This window comes from Leucoraja erinacea, chromosome 6 (genome assembly GCF_028641065.1).
Source record: "Leucoraja erinacea ecotype New England chromosome 6, Leri_hhj_1, whole genome shotgun sequence".
Taxonomy (NCBI): domain Eukaryota; kingdom Metazoa; phylum Chordata; class Chondrichthyes; order Rajiformes; family Rajidae; genus Leucoraja; species Leucoraja erinaceus.
Genome location: NC_073382.1, coordinates 9,267,487 through 9,285,150, shown reverse-complemented (window position 1 = coordinate 9,285,150; position 17,664 = coordinate 9,267,487). Strand labels below are relative to the sequence as shown.

The 17,664-nt window shown below is 41.4% G+C and overlaps 1 protein-coding gene across 4 annotated transcripts in view; it reads right to left on the bottom strand.

Moving 5' to 3' along the window:
* Positions 1–4,601: 4,601 nt before the first annotated feature.
* rab6a (RAB6A, member RAS oncogene family) overlaps positions 4,602–17,664 on the bottom strand; it is a 92,428-nt gene continuing 79,365 nt past the window's right edge. For 2 of the 4 annotated variants that reach the window (XM_055636582.1, XM_055636583.1), the window contains exons 6-8: positions 14,692–14,785; positions 7,289–7,355; positions 4,602–6,790 (exon numbers count right to left, since the gene is read on the bottom strand). In XM_055636582.1, coding sequence (XP_055492557.1) covers positions 6,726–6,790; positions 7,289–7,355; positions 14,692–14,785 — 226 coding nt within the window. In that variant the 3' untranslated portion in view covers positions 4,602–6,725. Of the gene's footprint in view, positions 6,791–7,288; positions 7,356–14,691; positions 14,786–15,214; positions 15,309–17,664 lie in introns of all 4 variants that reach the window. The other 2 variants (XM_055636581.1, XM_055636580.1) reach the window with 1 other exon arrangement.

The window sequence follows — 17,664 nt, the reverse complement described above, 5'->3', positions numbered from 1 at the left end:
TTATATGGATGGGAAGGGAATGGAGGGTTATGGTCTGAACGCAAGTATATGGGACTAGGGGAGATTATATGTTCGGCACGGACTAGAAGGGTCGAGATGGCCTGTTTCCGTGCTGTAATTGTTATATGTTATATGTTATATGGACAATAACCAGATGAGATTTAATTAGCCATTCGTGCCATCCAATTTGTATATTTATCCATCTTGATTGCAAACAGTGCCACCACCCCTAATCTACCATTGTACTTTTGTAACCAAGGAAATCCAATGTTACGCCATCCCCACATTCTATTGACTTGCCTCGAGAAACCACATCCCATGGTCAGTAAAATAAGCAACAAATGGGAATGAACAGAGTTATGTTGGACAAACCTGGTTTAGAAATATGGATATAAATTTATGTCCAGAACTCAATCTTAAAATTGTGAACATTAGAAACAAAATAGAAACAATTCCAATTGTTACCAGTCTTTCCTGCTTGAACCAATGCTTTTAATGCTCAGCGGAACTTGAAGTCACAGTGACATCAATAACAGCAGTGCCCAAGAGTAAGGTGACATTCCTCAATGATGTTAATCGGTGCCATTAACGTCCTTGGTGATGAAGTGCTTTGAGCGGGGAACCTCATTGAAATATACCGAACAGTGAAAGTCCTGGAGAGAGTAGATGTGGAGAGGATGTTTCCATCAGTGGAAGAATCTAGGACCAGAGGCCAGTCTCAGAATAAAAGGGCATATCATTAGAAAAATTAGGAAGAATTTCTTTAGTCAGAAGGTGGTGAATCTGTGGAATTCATTGCCACAGAAAGCTGTGGAGGCAGTCATTGGATATTTTTAAGGTGCAGATCGACAGATTCTTGATTAATAAAGTGTCAGGGGTTATAGGGAGGAGGCAGGAGAATGGGTTGAGATGGAAAGATAGATCAGTCAGGAGTAGACCTGATGAGCTAAATGGCCTAATTCTGCTCCTTTAACTTATGGACTTCGAGAGGTTAGTTATGGCACAAATCAACTAACTACCTCAGCAAGAACTTGGACCCAATACAATTTGCCTGCTGCCACAATGGATCAATGGGGGGGGGGGGTGATCTTGCTGGCACCATTCCGCAATGGTCCACTTGGACAATAAAAACATATAATATTGTTCAGACTACAGCTCAGCATTCAACACCATCATCCCCTCCAAACGTGTAACCAAGCTCAGGGAAAATGGTCCCTGACTTCCTTACCAACAGAGTACAAACGGTATGAATTGGCAACACTTCCTCTTCCTAGTCAAACACCTCAGGGTGTATGCCCAGACCACTGCTCTACTCATTCAATACCCCACAGTTCCAGCTCCATCTTTAAATTCATTGATATAGAGTCAGAATATAGGAGGGAGATCGATCATCCAATTGAATTGTAGCTGAACAACCCTGCTCTCATCGTCAGCAAAACCAAGGAACTGATTGGTAACTTTAGAAGCAAGCGGAGGATCTGTCTGTCTTCTGTCTTCGTCAATGGGTCGGTGGAGTCAACAACTTCAAGCTCCTGATCTCTGCAGATCTGCCCTAGATCCAGCATATTGATGCAATCATAAAGAAAGCCCTTCAACACATCTACAGCCCAAGGAGATTTGGTATGTTGACAAATACTCTCCTGAACGTCTACAGGTGTAGGGAGCATATTGACTGTTTCAATCACGGCCTGGTTCGGCAATTCAAACGCCATGGAAATAAGGAGATTTCAAAAAGTGGTGAACACTATCCTGTCCATCATAGGTACTGACCTCCCCACCATCGAAGGGATCTAGGGGCACAGTCTCAAAGACAGCCAGTATCATCATGGACCCACACTATCCTAGCCACCCTCTCATTTCCCTCATGCCATCAGGAAGGTGGTATCGGAGACTGAAAACTCCTGGGTCCAGGATCAGTGTTCCCAATGGCTTCTTCCCAATGACAATCAGGCTACTGAACACTACAAACTCCCCTGGTCGCACTAGGGACTTTGTTTTATTTCTAGCACTATATTTATTTTTTAATATTATTTTATTATATTATTTATAATACTGCGTTTACAAACCTGTTGTGCTACTGCAAGTAGTAAGAATTTCACTGTTCTGTTTCAGTACAGATGACAATAAAACACTCTTGATTTATAGTTGAATTCATGGAGTTGACGATGGGTGGGACTGGTATAATATTCTCTCACATAAAGAGAATATATTTGCAGCAAATCTTCAAAACAGCAATAATTCAAAACAAATGTGAAAAGTAAACATCGATTTTTCTGGAGATGGATAAACCATCAGTGTTAACAAGGCTCTTTAGGCTGCGTTATTCCCAACGGTTTTGATAAATGTATACAATTATGACAACGTTAATAACAATTAAAAAAAAAAAAAAAATAGGAAACCTGGAAGGACTAATTATTAAACAAATCACATGGTTTATATCTAGCCTGCTATTACCCCCAGAATTAAATATGGTGAAAAGCGGTTACACTGGATCTAAAATTCCAGGAGAAATTACTGATTTTATATCATCTATTTTGAACGATTAATGGTTGAGAATCTGTCATGAATGCACTCTGTGCTGGTATTAATATTTTTCTCTCAGTTCCGAAAATACAAATCAATGATTTTGCCAAATGGAAGTACAGACTAGAGCAAATGTCAAAAGGAGATGGGTGTTTAACTAAGAAAAGTACACACATGGTTTGTTTGGCCTGCTACAGATTCTACAGATCTCCTTTCCACACGTAACATGACTTCAGAAAGCAGGGTGGAGTAAATGCCCCAGTCTACAAAGTAGCTGATGTGCTGATGTCGACAGTTTCAAGCTCCTAGCGGAAACATCACCAACGGTTCGTCCTTGGAGCTACAGCCAACGAAGCACAGCACTATTTACTCAGAAGACTAAAGACATCCAGCATGTTTTAAATGACATCACTTTCTACTATAGAAAGCATTATATCGGGATACATCATGGTTTGCTCTGGCAACTGGTCTGCCCAAGACCACAAGAAATTGCATTGTGTATGCAGTACAGACCATCACAGAAACCAGCCTCTCCCCACCCCACCATTGACACCACGTTGCCTCAGGAAAACAGCCAAAATAATCAAACACCACTCACACCCCTGTCATTCTCTCTCCCATCTGGCAGAAAGTACAAGCGCTTGATAGCGTGCACCACCCAAATCAAACATAACTCCTTCCCTGCTGTTACCAGAGTCTTGAACAGACCTATTATGAGCCAAGGATATATTCACAATCCCCCAATCTTCCTTATGCTGCAATTGCACTTTTATTTGCACTTTTTCTGCAGCTGTAACACTACATTCTGCATTGTTTGATTGCAATCATTATATGAACGATTTGCATGGATGGTATGCAAGACAAATACATGATATATTCAATTCTTACCTCTGTCTTCACCTGAAACACAGTACAGTTAGTTATTAGGACATTGGTCAAAGTTTTCTTTTGCTAATGTTGAAGATATTACAATTACTGCAAATGGCTCCATGATTCCTAACGGTAACAGTGAACAAGCTATTCAACTCAAGTTTTATTTCATAACAAAGTAATCCTCTGTAAAAGGAATGAATACCACACCTACACCTGAATATGTTGCCACTTCATCAAATACACATTTTAAAAAGGCCATTAACAAGTCATCCAATCCTACACTTTTGCTTTCTACAAAATAAATAGATAGGCTAGAGAGAAGTCACAGTGGTGCAGCGGTAGAGCTGCTGCCTTACAACTAATGCAGCGTCGGAGACCCGTGTTCGATCCCGATTACGGGTGCTGTCTGTATGGAGTTTGTACGTTCTCCCCGTGACCTGCATGGTTTTCTCAGAGATCTTCAGGTTCCTCCCACATTCCAAAGACGTACAGGTTTGTAGGTTAATTGGCTTGGTGAATGTAAAAATTGTCTCTAGTGGGTGTAGGATAATGTTAATGTGCGGGAATCGCTGGTCAGCGCAGACCCGGTGGGCCGAAGGGCCTGTTTCCGTTCTGCATCTCTAAACTAAATTACTTTATATTTTAGTAGATACATTCAGAACAAGAGAATCATTGAATACAAGAGGGAGACATGCTTAGTTCAGGAATAAAGGAGATTCTTTTAAAAGTTCACATAAAAAACCTAAATAGCGTAGAACAACACCGACCAAAAAGTGTACATAAAGAATCAATTGGACTTATTAGAATGCTAAATCGGCAATAAAATCGACAAGATGGGGCTAGAAATTGTTGAAACTATAATTAGGTGAAAACAGCCATAGAAGGCACAAATGGGCATACGTGGTTTACACAACTGCACCAAAATATAAATCAGTCCATGGCACATTAAGTGGAAGTTAGTCAGTATTTCTGCGCTGAATATATGTAGCAAAGGATATAAAACATTTCACTCAGGCCTATTTAAACTCAATGCTAATTTCTCAGCATGGTTATCTCATTGGCTTTGTTCCAAAACTCACCCTCGGATGTACATCGCTACTACGGAGTAAGACAAAAACACAAATCACATTTATATCGTGAATGTGGTAGCTTTAATATCCAGTTTAAAATCAAAGAAATAGATGACAAAACACACACCAATTAACTATTTTGAATAGGCAGGTGTTTATTTTGTTCAGGCTTTGGGTTTTTTATTTTACATTATCAAACAGAGCTGAGGTACTAGTGATATTCTAGGACAAAATTTTCCTTTTTTTTTTAAACTTCGGGTTATCATAGTAACAAGACATACGCAAAAGTAGTAATGAATATACAGTTGCATGGGTACAACAGTCAAGCCAAGTAAGCCATATTCTGTTCAAAAACCAGTACTATTGAAACTGCACACTACTGCACCACAGAAGCCTTGAGAGCTCAGCTTGTGAAATAATCTTCATTCATACGTAAAAGAAAAATGCCGCTCTCCAAAAAAATTGTCCACAAGCTTGTTAGTTTTGTCAGTGTATAAAGAAGTTCTGATAAAAATCAGCATGCTCTTGTTTGGCCTCATAACTTCCCCAGTTGAGTTTTAATAATTGTTTAAATACAGAGGAGGAAAAATGCATGGGCAATCCATTTAGTGTTATTTCCTTGTACTCTCAGGAAAAAATGTGGATCACAAATGGGAACATATAGAAAGAACCCAAGCCACACCGTCTTACAATATTTTCAGTAGCAAAATGAAGAACTTAGTAGTTATCTAAATGGATAAGCAAAAAGAAATCTGCAATACATTACAGCTCTGGCATCCAGGGGGAAAAGTAGCCATTTCCAGGCAATGTTTCAAAGTTTGATATGCTGGTCACGTTTTGTACAGACCAGGGAATCTCCGTGCCTGTACATGCCACACCAAAAGTAAGGCAGAATTATGAATCATAGCAACAAGTGAGACCAACTATACCTGCAGCCCTACTTTAACAACGCATGAGGTGTAGGCACTTAAAGGATGCAAAAAATCCTAACTGGAGGGCACGACAGTGTCATATGATATTACTTTCTCCAATAAAAATAGTAAAAGTGGTGTACAGCATTAACTAGAAACAGTTTCTCCAACCCTCCCCCCCTCCCCCCAACCAGTTAGTCTAAACATGCTTTGATGTTTGGATTGGAATGAAATTCATAAGATAAAGCTATAGTGTTCTATGCAGAAAAATCGTTTATGACAAATATCATTAATTTGGTTACACTTATCTAAGACCTAAAAAAAAAAATCTGGAGCACAGAAATAAATTAGAGGGGAAAGAAACAATGTGTTCTTAAATTAAAATGCTAAATCATATCATTCCAGATAGGTTAATCAAACTATGGAGAGCTACAAAACCCTAAACAATATGGAAGCCCTGTAACAAACACGAATAAAAGATGCATAATTTTACAAGTTCTGCATGTGAATGCTCTCCTTCCTTCAGATGCACAATTGAAAGAGATCTCTGTATGCTAGAAGACATTCTAGTTTTGAAATGTGCAAGTGAGTAAAGAGAACTTTCCAACCTATGCAACACAAAGACTTGTCTTCAATTATTTTCCAGCCTTTCAAATGCAACTCCTTTAACAGGAAATTATGCATCATTATTTGAAAATTCGTATCTGAGAAGCTATCACCATCTTAATTCACAGGTAAATTTAGGAAAAATATATACGTTGGGCTCAGATGGTGAAGAAAAATGGGGAAAATTAATTCATATACATGATGATTTGGGGGGTTTAAATACTAACAGGCTTCAGTAAGTCTGCAAGCAATGTTTGCTGTATTTTTTTGTTCTCTTTGCACACTTGAAATTTACTTAACGATTCAGTTGAGAAACTTATCATTTGGAAGTAATTAAAAAGGTCCAATTCACTGGTGTCTCATTGTTCGGATAATATAGTCACTGTCATAAAGCCACTTAGCATTCAGATGTTATCTGCATAAACTGTCCTTTACACTAAACAGCTACAGAGTTCCATCATTAAAAGTGCAATATTATACAATGCAAAGAACAAAATGCGTCTTCCAATTAAAAGTAAACTGATGCAAGTTGAGTTTTGGCAATTACATTTTTTTTGTATCTGATTCCAATGAAGACACTGACATTTTCTCCACATTTTGTACTTGTGAAGCTAATAGATCAATTACAAGACAGCCAGCAATGATGAATTGCAATACTTTACCAACAGGGTAAGATTACTAGCCAATATTCACACTGTGGTGGATGGCAATGACAAATAAGCAGTAGGCTATAGAACCATTATTAGCAGGAGCATCCTCCCTCACTGACTGGTTGTTCTTGGGTCTTTTCCAGTTTTATATCAATCACTGAAAGTCGACTGTGTTAAGGCAAAATCTTGTCATACATTTTAAAGCCATTTTTATTTTTAAAAGTGCCTGATCACGGACATATGCAAATGTTGCATTTAATATATTTAAGAAGGGACTGCAAATGCTGGAAAATCAAAGGTACACAAAAAAGCTGGAGAAACTCAGCGGGTGCAGCAGCATCTATGGAGTGAAGGAAAGATTTTCCTTCGCTCCATAGATGCTTCTGCACCCGCTGAGTTTCTCCAGCTTTTTGTGTACCTGCTACATTTAATAGTTTGGTAGGTAGTAATCAGTTTGGTGAGGCATTGAAATCCTCTCAGATTGCAATATTTCAGCGCATTTTATAGAGTGTCACACGATTCAGCTAATCTTTTATTATATAATCTGAAACGGACAGTAAATTTGGGATTTCTGGTTTAAACTACACATGCAGTGATACAATGGTTCCCAACAAATTAAAAACAATGTTTACACTTGTGCATGCCAAAAGGATACTGTCTTCCCTGCTTTTATCCTGTGTGCTTTCCATTCCAGGCAAGGCAGCAGCTACACGCCGGAAAAGCTAAGGTAAGAAATACACAAAAATAAAAACTTTTGATTTTGCAAAGCATTGTAGCTAAAATGACTAAAGATGGAGTGGTGCAACAGGATTCTTAAAAACATATAAGAATCTTGGGAAAATATCGCACTGAAGTGTCTTTAATTTGGCTCCTCCTTGCATCTTTTAGCAACCAAATCCCCAGAGTTCAGCCAGCCACAATGAAGGAAGTAGGACAGTTTTCTGCAGTTTTAATGCTACATCTTCCATTCAAATTTCTTTAAAAGGTACAGATAACTGCCGTCTCATGTTGTCGATCCAAACAAAATGTCCAGTATGATATACTTTTTGGAAAATATTGCTACTTCCCTTTGCAAACGCCATAGAAAATATGCACAACCCTCGGGCAATTTTGAATTCACACGTCAAATTTGCAATTATCAACAGGTTTTGAAGACCCAGAGGAAAATAAATTAGCAAATTATTGGGTACCAAGAATTCATAAATATTTAGTAATACAGGTGCACAACCTTTTATCCGAAGATCCAAATAACGAAAACCTCCTCAGTCCTTGAAAAAAGGTCCTTGAAAACGTTCACGGAGGGCGGCCCGCAGAGGTGACAGCGGAACCTCCGGTCGGTCCTCGAAGAAAGGGGAACTAAATCCCCATTCATAAAAGAGAAGGTGAGGGTATATTGCGCGGGAGGGTTAATAATTGACAATCTGCTGCTCCCTGCCCGCTGAGTTAAAAAGTTCCCACGGTAGACTCACGATACACAGTGTATCGTGAGTCTTGCGTGGGAACTTTTTAACTCAGCGGGCAGGGAGCAGCAGATTGTCGCTCCCTTCAGTTTCACCCCACCTACACCCCTCTGCTTCCCGGCCATGTGTGTGACCCCTTCCCTCCCCTCTCCAGCTCCCCGCCCATTGCACCGGCGTGGGGGCTTTGCACTGTCTTCACGTCGGCAATGCCAGTCACCGGAGACGTCAGGACCAACGGGACACCGACTCCCAGGCCCACTGCAAGCACGGAGATCCCAGAGACCCACAGCCAGCAGCAGCCCAGCCCCGTTCCAACTCCAGAGGAAAACTGCAAACTAGCGGGAGACATCGGGACCACCAGAAGCCGCTCCCCGATGGGCCGCTACGGCGACAAGTGGCAGTTCGCCCACAGCCCGAGCTGTGCCCCCTCATCGGGACACCGACCCCCAGGCCCACTGCAAGCACGGAGATCCCAGATCAGCAACTCCAGCCCATCCCCGCTCCAACTCCAGAGGGGCAGAAACTGATGGTGCGCAAGGTGCGTCTTGTTCTTGGGGTCGCGCAGCTCAGGCTGTGGGCGAACTGCCACTTGTCGCCGTAGCGGCCCATCGGGGAGCGGATTCCTCTGGAGTTGGGGGTGGGGGGGGGGGGGGGGGGGGGGGGGTATTGTGCTGTTTGATCGCCCCCTGCTCTCCCAGGGACAGGGAGACAGGACGTTCACCGAGGGCGGCCTGCAGAGGTGACAGCGGAACCTCCGGTCGGTCCTCGACGAAAGGGGAACTAAATCCCCATTCATAAAAGAGAAGGTGAGGGTACATTGCGTGGGAGAGTAGGAATCCCAAGACAAAGTTGAGTGAGCGTTCACCGAGGGTGGCCCGCAGAGGTGACAGCGGAACCTCGGGTCGGTCCTGGAAGAAAGGGGAACTAAATCACCTTCATAAAAGAGAAGTGGAGGGTATATTGCGCGGGAGGGTACATCGCCTACCTGGAAGAAACCAGACATTTTTTCCAGGATGTCGTCTGCACACCAAAGCTCACGTTTGGCGCCTCTGCTGCACACGGATATAAGAGTGTGAAAATGTCGCCTTAGGCCACCTAAGGGCATGTAGCCCCGCTAGGGTGACATGAGTGCGGGAGGTGATTCAATGCTGCGGTCACATTTACAAATTCAGGAATTCATTCAACACACTGCATTTCATACAGACATTTATTCTGCAAGAAAAAACTACATTGAAGACTCAAACTCGCGACCGAGGAACTGCCGGGATCAAGGCGCAAACTCGCGACCTTGCGGATATGAGCCGGGCACTCTACCACCGAGCCAGCCATTAAAATCTACACTAAAAAATTTCCATTCTGAAGACCGACAAATTCCAAATTACGAAAAGTGTCTGGTCCCAAGGCTGTCGGATAAAAGGTTGTGCACCTGTATAACTAAGAGATCCATTTATAGAATACCACAGCTGACAGGAATTTTGCAAAAAGCCCAACTCCATCACCATGGGAGGGTATATATAAGAAATAATCCTTTCGGACTGTAAGTATTGTAGGCAATTACTGAAGATACACCTAAAAAAATGGTAGCCGGTCACTTAGGAAAGAAGGGTTTGTCCTTTTTGAGATAGGATTGAACTACTAATTGATTTAGAAAGTCAACGAGAACTGAACAGCTGCAAGCACATACAGCCAACCCAGTTTAGTGAGATTAGCAAATTGGCCTACTCAATTATTTTTAGTGCTAAGCAGGCCATAAAATTGGATCAAAGTTGATGGAATAACATTGTCGATGCTATAAAATATTATTATAGAAAATAAAACCTCATGTTGAAATTTGCTTGCTAATTGGCTGGCTAATAGAGGATGGAGGCTTATAGTAGACAGGATCCAATGTCTATCCAAGAGGCACCATCTTTTACTCTGGCACCTGAGCAAATCATTAGTTGATACTAACTGCACAGAGCAGTTGATGTCACCTTTGCTTCCCATTCTTCAATTGCTAACCGCTTGACCCTTTAACACTACTCACACAAGACTGAATAGTCAGCTTTATCTGTAAAAATCACCAAAGTGATTCCAAGAGGAGGAAACTTGAATGTTCATGGTTACGAAAAACAGATAAATTAAAAAAACAGGCGTTCTTTGCTAATACAGTAAAAGATGAGTGTTAATAGACTGTTAAACTGTTAAATGCAAAAGTATTCATCACCAGCATATTTGAAATGCAAATTGTAGAAAGCAGCTATATTTAACAGACTACTTCGACATGCAGTGGGTAGAACCAATACTGAGTCAGAGTATTAATCGAGGAAAAGATTTTGTCATTATTACCATCACTAAATATTTACTTGTCACTGCTGGCATTCAGCATGTGTTACACTTTCTATTTGAATATTATTAAAAAATATAGGAGTAGACTATATTGTCCTAAATATTGAGGATAAGTAGTCACAAAATGCCTACCATGGTGCATTAGGTCATGATAATTTTATGAATATCATGTTATTCCAAATAATCACACCCTCCCCTTTGAACCAGAGCTCATTCTTTAGGGAACGGGAGTTCCCCTCATCGACTATAGATGAAGCTCTCACCAAGGTCTCCTCTACATCCCGTAGCTCTGCCCTCACTCCCCATCCCCCCCACTCGTAACAAGGACAGAGTCCCCCTTCTCCTCAGCTTCCACCCTACCAGCCGTCACATACAACAGATAATCCTCCAACATTTTCGCCACCTCCAACGGGATCCCACCACTGGCCACATCTTCCCATCTCCCCCCCTTCCGGCTTTCCGCAGAGACTACTCCCTCCCTCCCTGGTCAATTTGTCCCTTCCCACCCAAACCACCCCTTCCCCTAGTACTTTCCCTTGCAACCGCAGGAAATGCTGCACTTGTCGCTTTACCTCCCCACTCGACCTTCCAAGAACCCAAGCAGTCTTTCCAGGTGAGGCAGAGGTTCACCTACACCTCCTCCAACCTCATCTATTGCATCCGCTGTTCTAGGTGCCAACTACATCGGTGAGACCAAGCACAGGCAAGGCGATCGCTTCGCTCAATATCTCCACTCAGTTTGCATTAACCATCAACCTGATCTCCCAGTGGCTCAGCACTTCAACTTCCCCTCCCATTCCGAATCTGACATTTCTGTCCTGGGCCTCCTCCATGGCCAGAGTGAGTCCCACCACAAATTGGAGGAGCAGCACCTCATATTTCACTTGGGCAGTTTACACCCCAGCAGTATGAACAATGACTTCTACAATTTCAGGTAGTTTCTTGCTGTCTCCCTCCTTCCCCTCCCCTTCCCAGCTCTCCCACAGCCCGCTGTCTCCACCTCTTCCTTTTTTCTTCCCGCCCCACCCACCCCCACATCAGTCTGAAGAAGGGTCTCAACCCGAAACGTCACCTATTCCTTCGTTCCATAGATGCGGCTTCACCCGCTGAGTTTCTCCAGCATTTTTATCTACCCTCCCCTTTGAATGTTTTGTTAGTCAGTCATATACATGGAAATGGGTCCTTCGGAGCAACTCACCCATGCCAACCAAGATGCCCTTATCCTTCTATCCTTCTAAACATCCTATCCATATACCTGACCAATTGTCTTTTACATGCTGTTATAGTACCTGTCTCAATCGTTTTCTCTGACAGCTCATTCCACAGTGGGAAAACGTTTCCCTGGAGGTCCCTATTGAATCTTTCCCCTCTCACCTTAAAACCAATGGCTTCTAGTTCTTGATTACCCAAACGTTGGAGAAAAAGACTGCATTTACTCTATCTGTGCCCCTCAAGATCTTGTACATTTCTGCAAGGTTGTCGCTTACTCTCCTATATTCCATGGAATGATGTCCTAGCCTAAGCCTGCCTTTATCTCTAACTCTATCCCTTGAATTCTGGCAACATCTTCCTTATGGCCTTGGTTAAGGACATCTATAATAGATGCATTAAAACCCAATTTAGCATTGAAAAAATTGTATAATTTCCATTTCCAACAGATGATTTAAAAAAATGCTTGATGTCGAACATCAGCACAGTGTGCGTAAATGGTCGTTTTCTTTAAATGAACAGAAATGTAATAACTTTATGGCTTCAAATTGATCAAAAAAAGATAGGGTCTTAGCACATTTAATGCAGGAATTGAAATATGAACATTGGACGAAATCTTGCTAAAATATGAATGCCAAAATGAATTTCCTGCATAGGCAGAAGATGGAATTGTGTTATCTAATGGATGGAGGCAATAATGGATGCAATAATGCATCTAATGGATGGAGGAGAGCAGCAGAATACAGATATTGTGGTGCTTTCCACAATTTTCAGACATGTAAACATGCTTGCTGCCCTGCGCACGAGGGTAACCAGCATTGGCACGATTCAGTCTGAAAAATTTGGCGCCAAACCAGTTAAATGCCAAATCTTCACATAAACCTAGACGGTCACTCCCTCTATCACCAGTATACCCTGGATGGGAGAAATATCAACAAAATGTACTGCAGAAATTCTCCAAGGCCTCTTCCTTAAAATCCTGAATGACAAGAACTGTTCCCCCTCAAAAATACATATCATCCTAACTCAAAACAACGCTATAAATACCACCAGCTGTGGAGGACTATCTAAAGAGATAAATTAACATCATGTTTAGAGCAATTGGGGACAGGTTTAAAATACTAACCTTGCCAGCGAAGTTAGTCACCAGCCGACTGGTTAGTATGCAACAAAAGCTTTTCACTGTACCTCGAAACACGGGACAATAAACTAAACTGAAAGTCAAAATCTTTTGAGCAAACAAAGTGCATTTTAAACTAGTTTGAGTTTCATTTATGTCCACTCTAATAAATCTCTGCCTCTTATAAACCTGCACTCCATTCTACATGAAGGAGGATACTATGGGAAGAGCATACACTCGACCTCGCTGCTAATTTATGTAATTCTGCATCTATTTGCTCTGGTTAGTATCATAAAAAATGCTTCGAGCTATCAATATTTAACGCAAATCCTAAATCTTACAATTTTTTAGGTGATGGAAGCATTTGATCCACATTACCAACAGCAGTCACTGGAGTCGTACAAAAACAAAATCAGAACTTTCCTTCGCTCCATAGATGCTGCTGCACTGGCTGAGTTTCTCCAGTATTTTTGTGTACCTTCAGAACTGATGATCTTGTTTAAGCTTTTTACTGATTTTGCGACACATTTTGTTTAGAAAATCTACAAACTCAGCAGATCAGGCAGCCTCTGTGGCGGAAGGTGGATAGTCGACATTTTGGGTCAGGATCCTTCAGAGGCTGATGAAAAGTCCCGACCTGAACGTCTTCTGTCCATTTCCATTCACAAATGCTGCCTTACCTGCCGAATTCCACTTGCACTTTGTTTCATTACTCAACATTCCAGCAACTGCAGTTGCTTATCTCCCTTTTTCTCCCCATGGCTACATGAACTCCGTAAGATCCTTATTTTCAGGTAAGAATCTTCAAGATCAGTAAAAAAAACTTCATGTCCATTTTAAATTGATCTACAACGAGTCATTAAACCCTGATCATGTTATAAAAACCCAGTATGAAAGGTTACAGCAATAATGAGCACCATCTAATACTGCAAAGATATTGACAAGATAGACACAAAATGCTGGAGTAACTCAGCAGGACTGGCAGCATCTCTGGAGAGAAGGAATGGGTGACGATTCGGGTAGAGATCAATCCTCAGACTGATGTCAGGGGAGTGGGCGGGACAGAGATAGGATGTAGTCAAAGACAGTAGGACTGGTGGGAGAATTTTGAAGGGGGAGGGGATAGAGAGAGAGGGGGAAAGCAAGGGCTCGATTAGATCAAGAAGCAACTCTGGAACTCCAATGTGCTCAAAATGCTTTACGCATTTCCACAAACTACGTCAAAAGTGAAAAGGCTACACATTTTAATGCAAGAAGCCATTGCTGAGAACTCTGTACTAGAAATAGATTTTAAAAGCAATTTTTTTATGGTCTGGAAAAAAGAAAAACATCTTAGAAACTGGCATTAAATAAACCTGTAAATAATCTAACATGCAAAATAAAGTGCAATTTAAAATACATTCCACAATTAATCTTTTGAAGAAGTGGTTATATTCCAAGCCCCCCACAAAGCAAAAGTGAAATTGCCACCAGCATCAGGCTTGATTGGTTCAAATCTGTAAAGGCAAACAATTACAAGAGAGAAGCAGAAGCCCTGAAACGCGGTTCCACCAGTGTCTGAAAGAAATTGTAATTTACTGAAAATATGCAGCAAAATAAATGGCTGCTTAACATTTGAAGTTTTTACCAAAGAGAAAATTCTGAAACGACCACACTGTGGCCAAGTTGAAACAAATGTTTGGGGCCAAAATTAATATTTTATGGCAACCAATTTAGCAGCAATCTCAGTAAATTATTACATAAGCTGCTAAAATTCAAGTATTTTTCCAAAAAGTGCACAACTGTCTCATCAGTTGGAGCTATTTTTGGACTTGAATGCAGCCGAATAGGTACAATGTTTTTATTTCTTCATAACAGAAGCATGCAATCAATTATCTAGCAAGAAGGCAGGATAACTAAACACCATTACAAATGCCACGCCATGGATACACCAAGCTCTACCTGCTTGACATTGTAGCCTATCTTTGCACTGGTGTCAATAAACAGAACATTCAGGTCTTTGGCTCTCTGTTCACCTTCTTCGGTAGTTATTTGCCTGGACAGATAGCAAGACACAGAACAGAAACTTTAAAACTAAGCACATATATATTTGAACTGCAATTTTTGCTTGTTTCTGGGCTACATACAGGATGAAAAGATCAAAATGTCAATTCACAAAAGCTACCCTGCAGTAAAGAGGTAAATGCCCATTTTTTTTAGTAAATATGATATTGGATCTTAAGTCTAAAATTAAGTTATCAGGTGCTTTTAGCAAAAGCTGATCTTGTGCAGTTGTCACAGTCAGGAAATAAGAGATGAGTCTTCAGAGATACCAATTTAATCACGTTGCATAAAACTCAGTCAGGTCATGCATAAAACTTGACCTTAACATCCCACTGATACCAATATTAAATAAACATTTTGGTTTTCCACTGTCGCCACAGAAGCAAGCAAATCCTGCAGTGTATCCCTATTTCTCACTTACCTGTTTTACATTGTAGCCTGCTTTAGCACTAGTTTCAATAAACATTACATTCAGTTCTTTGGCTTTCCTTTCTCCTTCCTCGATTGCAACTTGCCTGCAGCAGATAAAATAATGGTTGACAATAAATTGTAAAGTATGCAGGAACATTAGGGAAGTTGAACTTCAGGAAGTAGAAACTTGCAGCTGACTACTGGCATCCAAAATCAATGTATCAGAAAATGCTCTTCCAAGTATTATTGATCACTTTTGTTAACGAGGAAACTTTTTCAAATTAAATGAGCAGTCAAGAAAGCTGCATTTAGCAGCAATCTGAATTTAGATACGCAGGAATTTGGTATTAGTTCCAGCTGTCCTTTCACATTGGTGAGAACATAAATGTTTGGCAAGTAAAAAATTATCCTCAAAAATAAAATTCCCCCTTACAGTAAAGGACAATTCAAAGCCATCAGATGCTAAAAATCCACATTTTAAGCAGAAAACAATGTATGTTAACATTTAGCAGGTCCAGCAGCATTGCACAAAGAGAAACTGAATTAGCTTTTCAGGCCGAAGGTCCTTCAATAGAGCTGGAAAAGCAGATTAGTTTCAATTTGCAGAGCAAATTAAGGAGAAATGGATAGACAAAGGAAATCCGCCTGATAGGGAGGGGCCAGGATTGTTAAATCTATTTCACTTTCCACAAATACTGCTAAACTACTGAGTGTTTCCGACATTTTTCTTTTTCTATTCCTCTATCATAGGACCTGAACAAAGAGTCCCTAATGAAGGAGATAAGACTAGTGATTCAAGAACACTCAATGTGTTGACAAATTATTTTACTCATTGATAAAAATCTGTATTTAAATTAGGTCACAATTTTTTTCTAATATTTTCTATGAAAGACAGAAAATGCAGGAAATATTAAGCAGATCAGGCACACTGGATAGAAAAACAAGGTTAATACTTCAGGCGAGTGAAAGCTCATCGACTTGAAATGAGGGGTTGAACAAATTTCAATATTTCTCTGAAACATTGCAGGGTGAAGGGAGGCATGACAGACGATTTAAACATAGAAATTAGGTGCAGGAGTAGGCCATTCGGCCCTTCGAGCCTGCACCGCCATTCAATATGATCATGGCTGATCATCCAACTCAGTATCCTGTACCTGCCTTCTCCACATACCCCCTGATCCCTTTTAGCCACAAGGGCCACATCTAACTCCCTCTTAAATATAGCCAATGAACTGGCCTCAACTACCCTCTGTGGCAGAGAATTCCACAGATTCACCACTCTCTGTGTGAAAAATGTTTTCCTCATCTCAGTCCTAAAAGATTTCCCCCTTATCCTTGAACTGTGACCCCTTGTTCTGGACTTCCCCAACATCGGGAACAATCTCCCTGCATCTAGCCTGTCCAACCCCTTAACAAATTTGTAAGTTTCTATAGATCCCCCCTCAATCTTCTAAATTCTAGCGAGTACAAGCCAGGTCTATCCAGTCTTTCTCCGTATGAAAGTCCTGACATCCCAGGAATCAGTCTGGTCAACCTTCTCTGTACTCCCTCTATGGCAAGAATGTCTTTCCTCAGATTAGGAGACCAAAACTGTACGCAATACTCCAGGTGTTGTCTCACCAAGACCCTGTACAACTGCAGCAGAACCTCCCTGCTCCTATACTCAAATCCTTTTGCTATGAATGCTAACATACCATTCGCCTTCTTCACTGCCTGCTGCACCTGCATGCCTACTTTTAATAACTGGTGTACCATGACACCCAGGTCTCGTTGCATCTCCCTTTTCCTAATCGGCCACCATTCAGATAATAGTCTACTTTCCTGTTTTTGCCACCAAAGTGGATAACCTCACATTTATCCACATTATACTGCATCTGCCATGCATTTGCCCACTCACCCAGCCTATCCAAGTCACCTTGCAGCTTCCTAGCATCCTCCTCACAGCTAACACTGCCCCCCAGCTTCGTGTCATCCGCAAACTTGGAGATGTTGCATTCAATTCCCTTCTCCAAATCATTAATATATATTGTAAATAGCTGGGGTCCCAGCACTGAGCCTTGCGGTACCCCATTAGTCACTGCCTGCCATTGTGAAAAGGACCCGTTTACTCCTACTCTTTGCTTCCTGTCTGCCAGCCAGTTTTCTATCCATATCAATACTGAACCCCCAATACCGTGTGCTTTAAAACTATGAGAGGCATAAATAGGGTAGATTGTCAGCCTTCTTACCAGGGACGTAACATCACATACGAGAGGGCATAGCTTTAAGATGAAAGGGGGGGGGAGGGGTAATACACTGCCTGGAACACGCCACAGGGAAGGTGGTTCAGTCCAAGTCAACGGATGGGAATTGGATAGCTTCCCCCCCCATCAGGTATGGAGTCAGGCAGGGATTGCCCATTCCCCCCCGTCTTGTTTGAGAGCTGTACAGAACCATTTGCCAAAACCATCAGGAAGAACG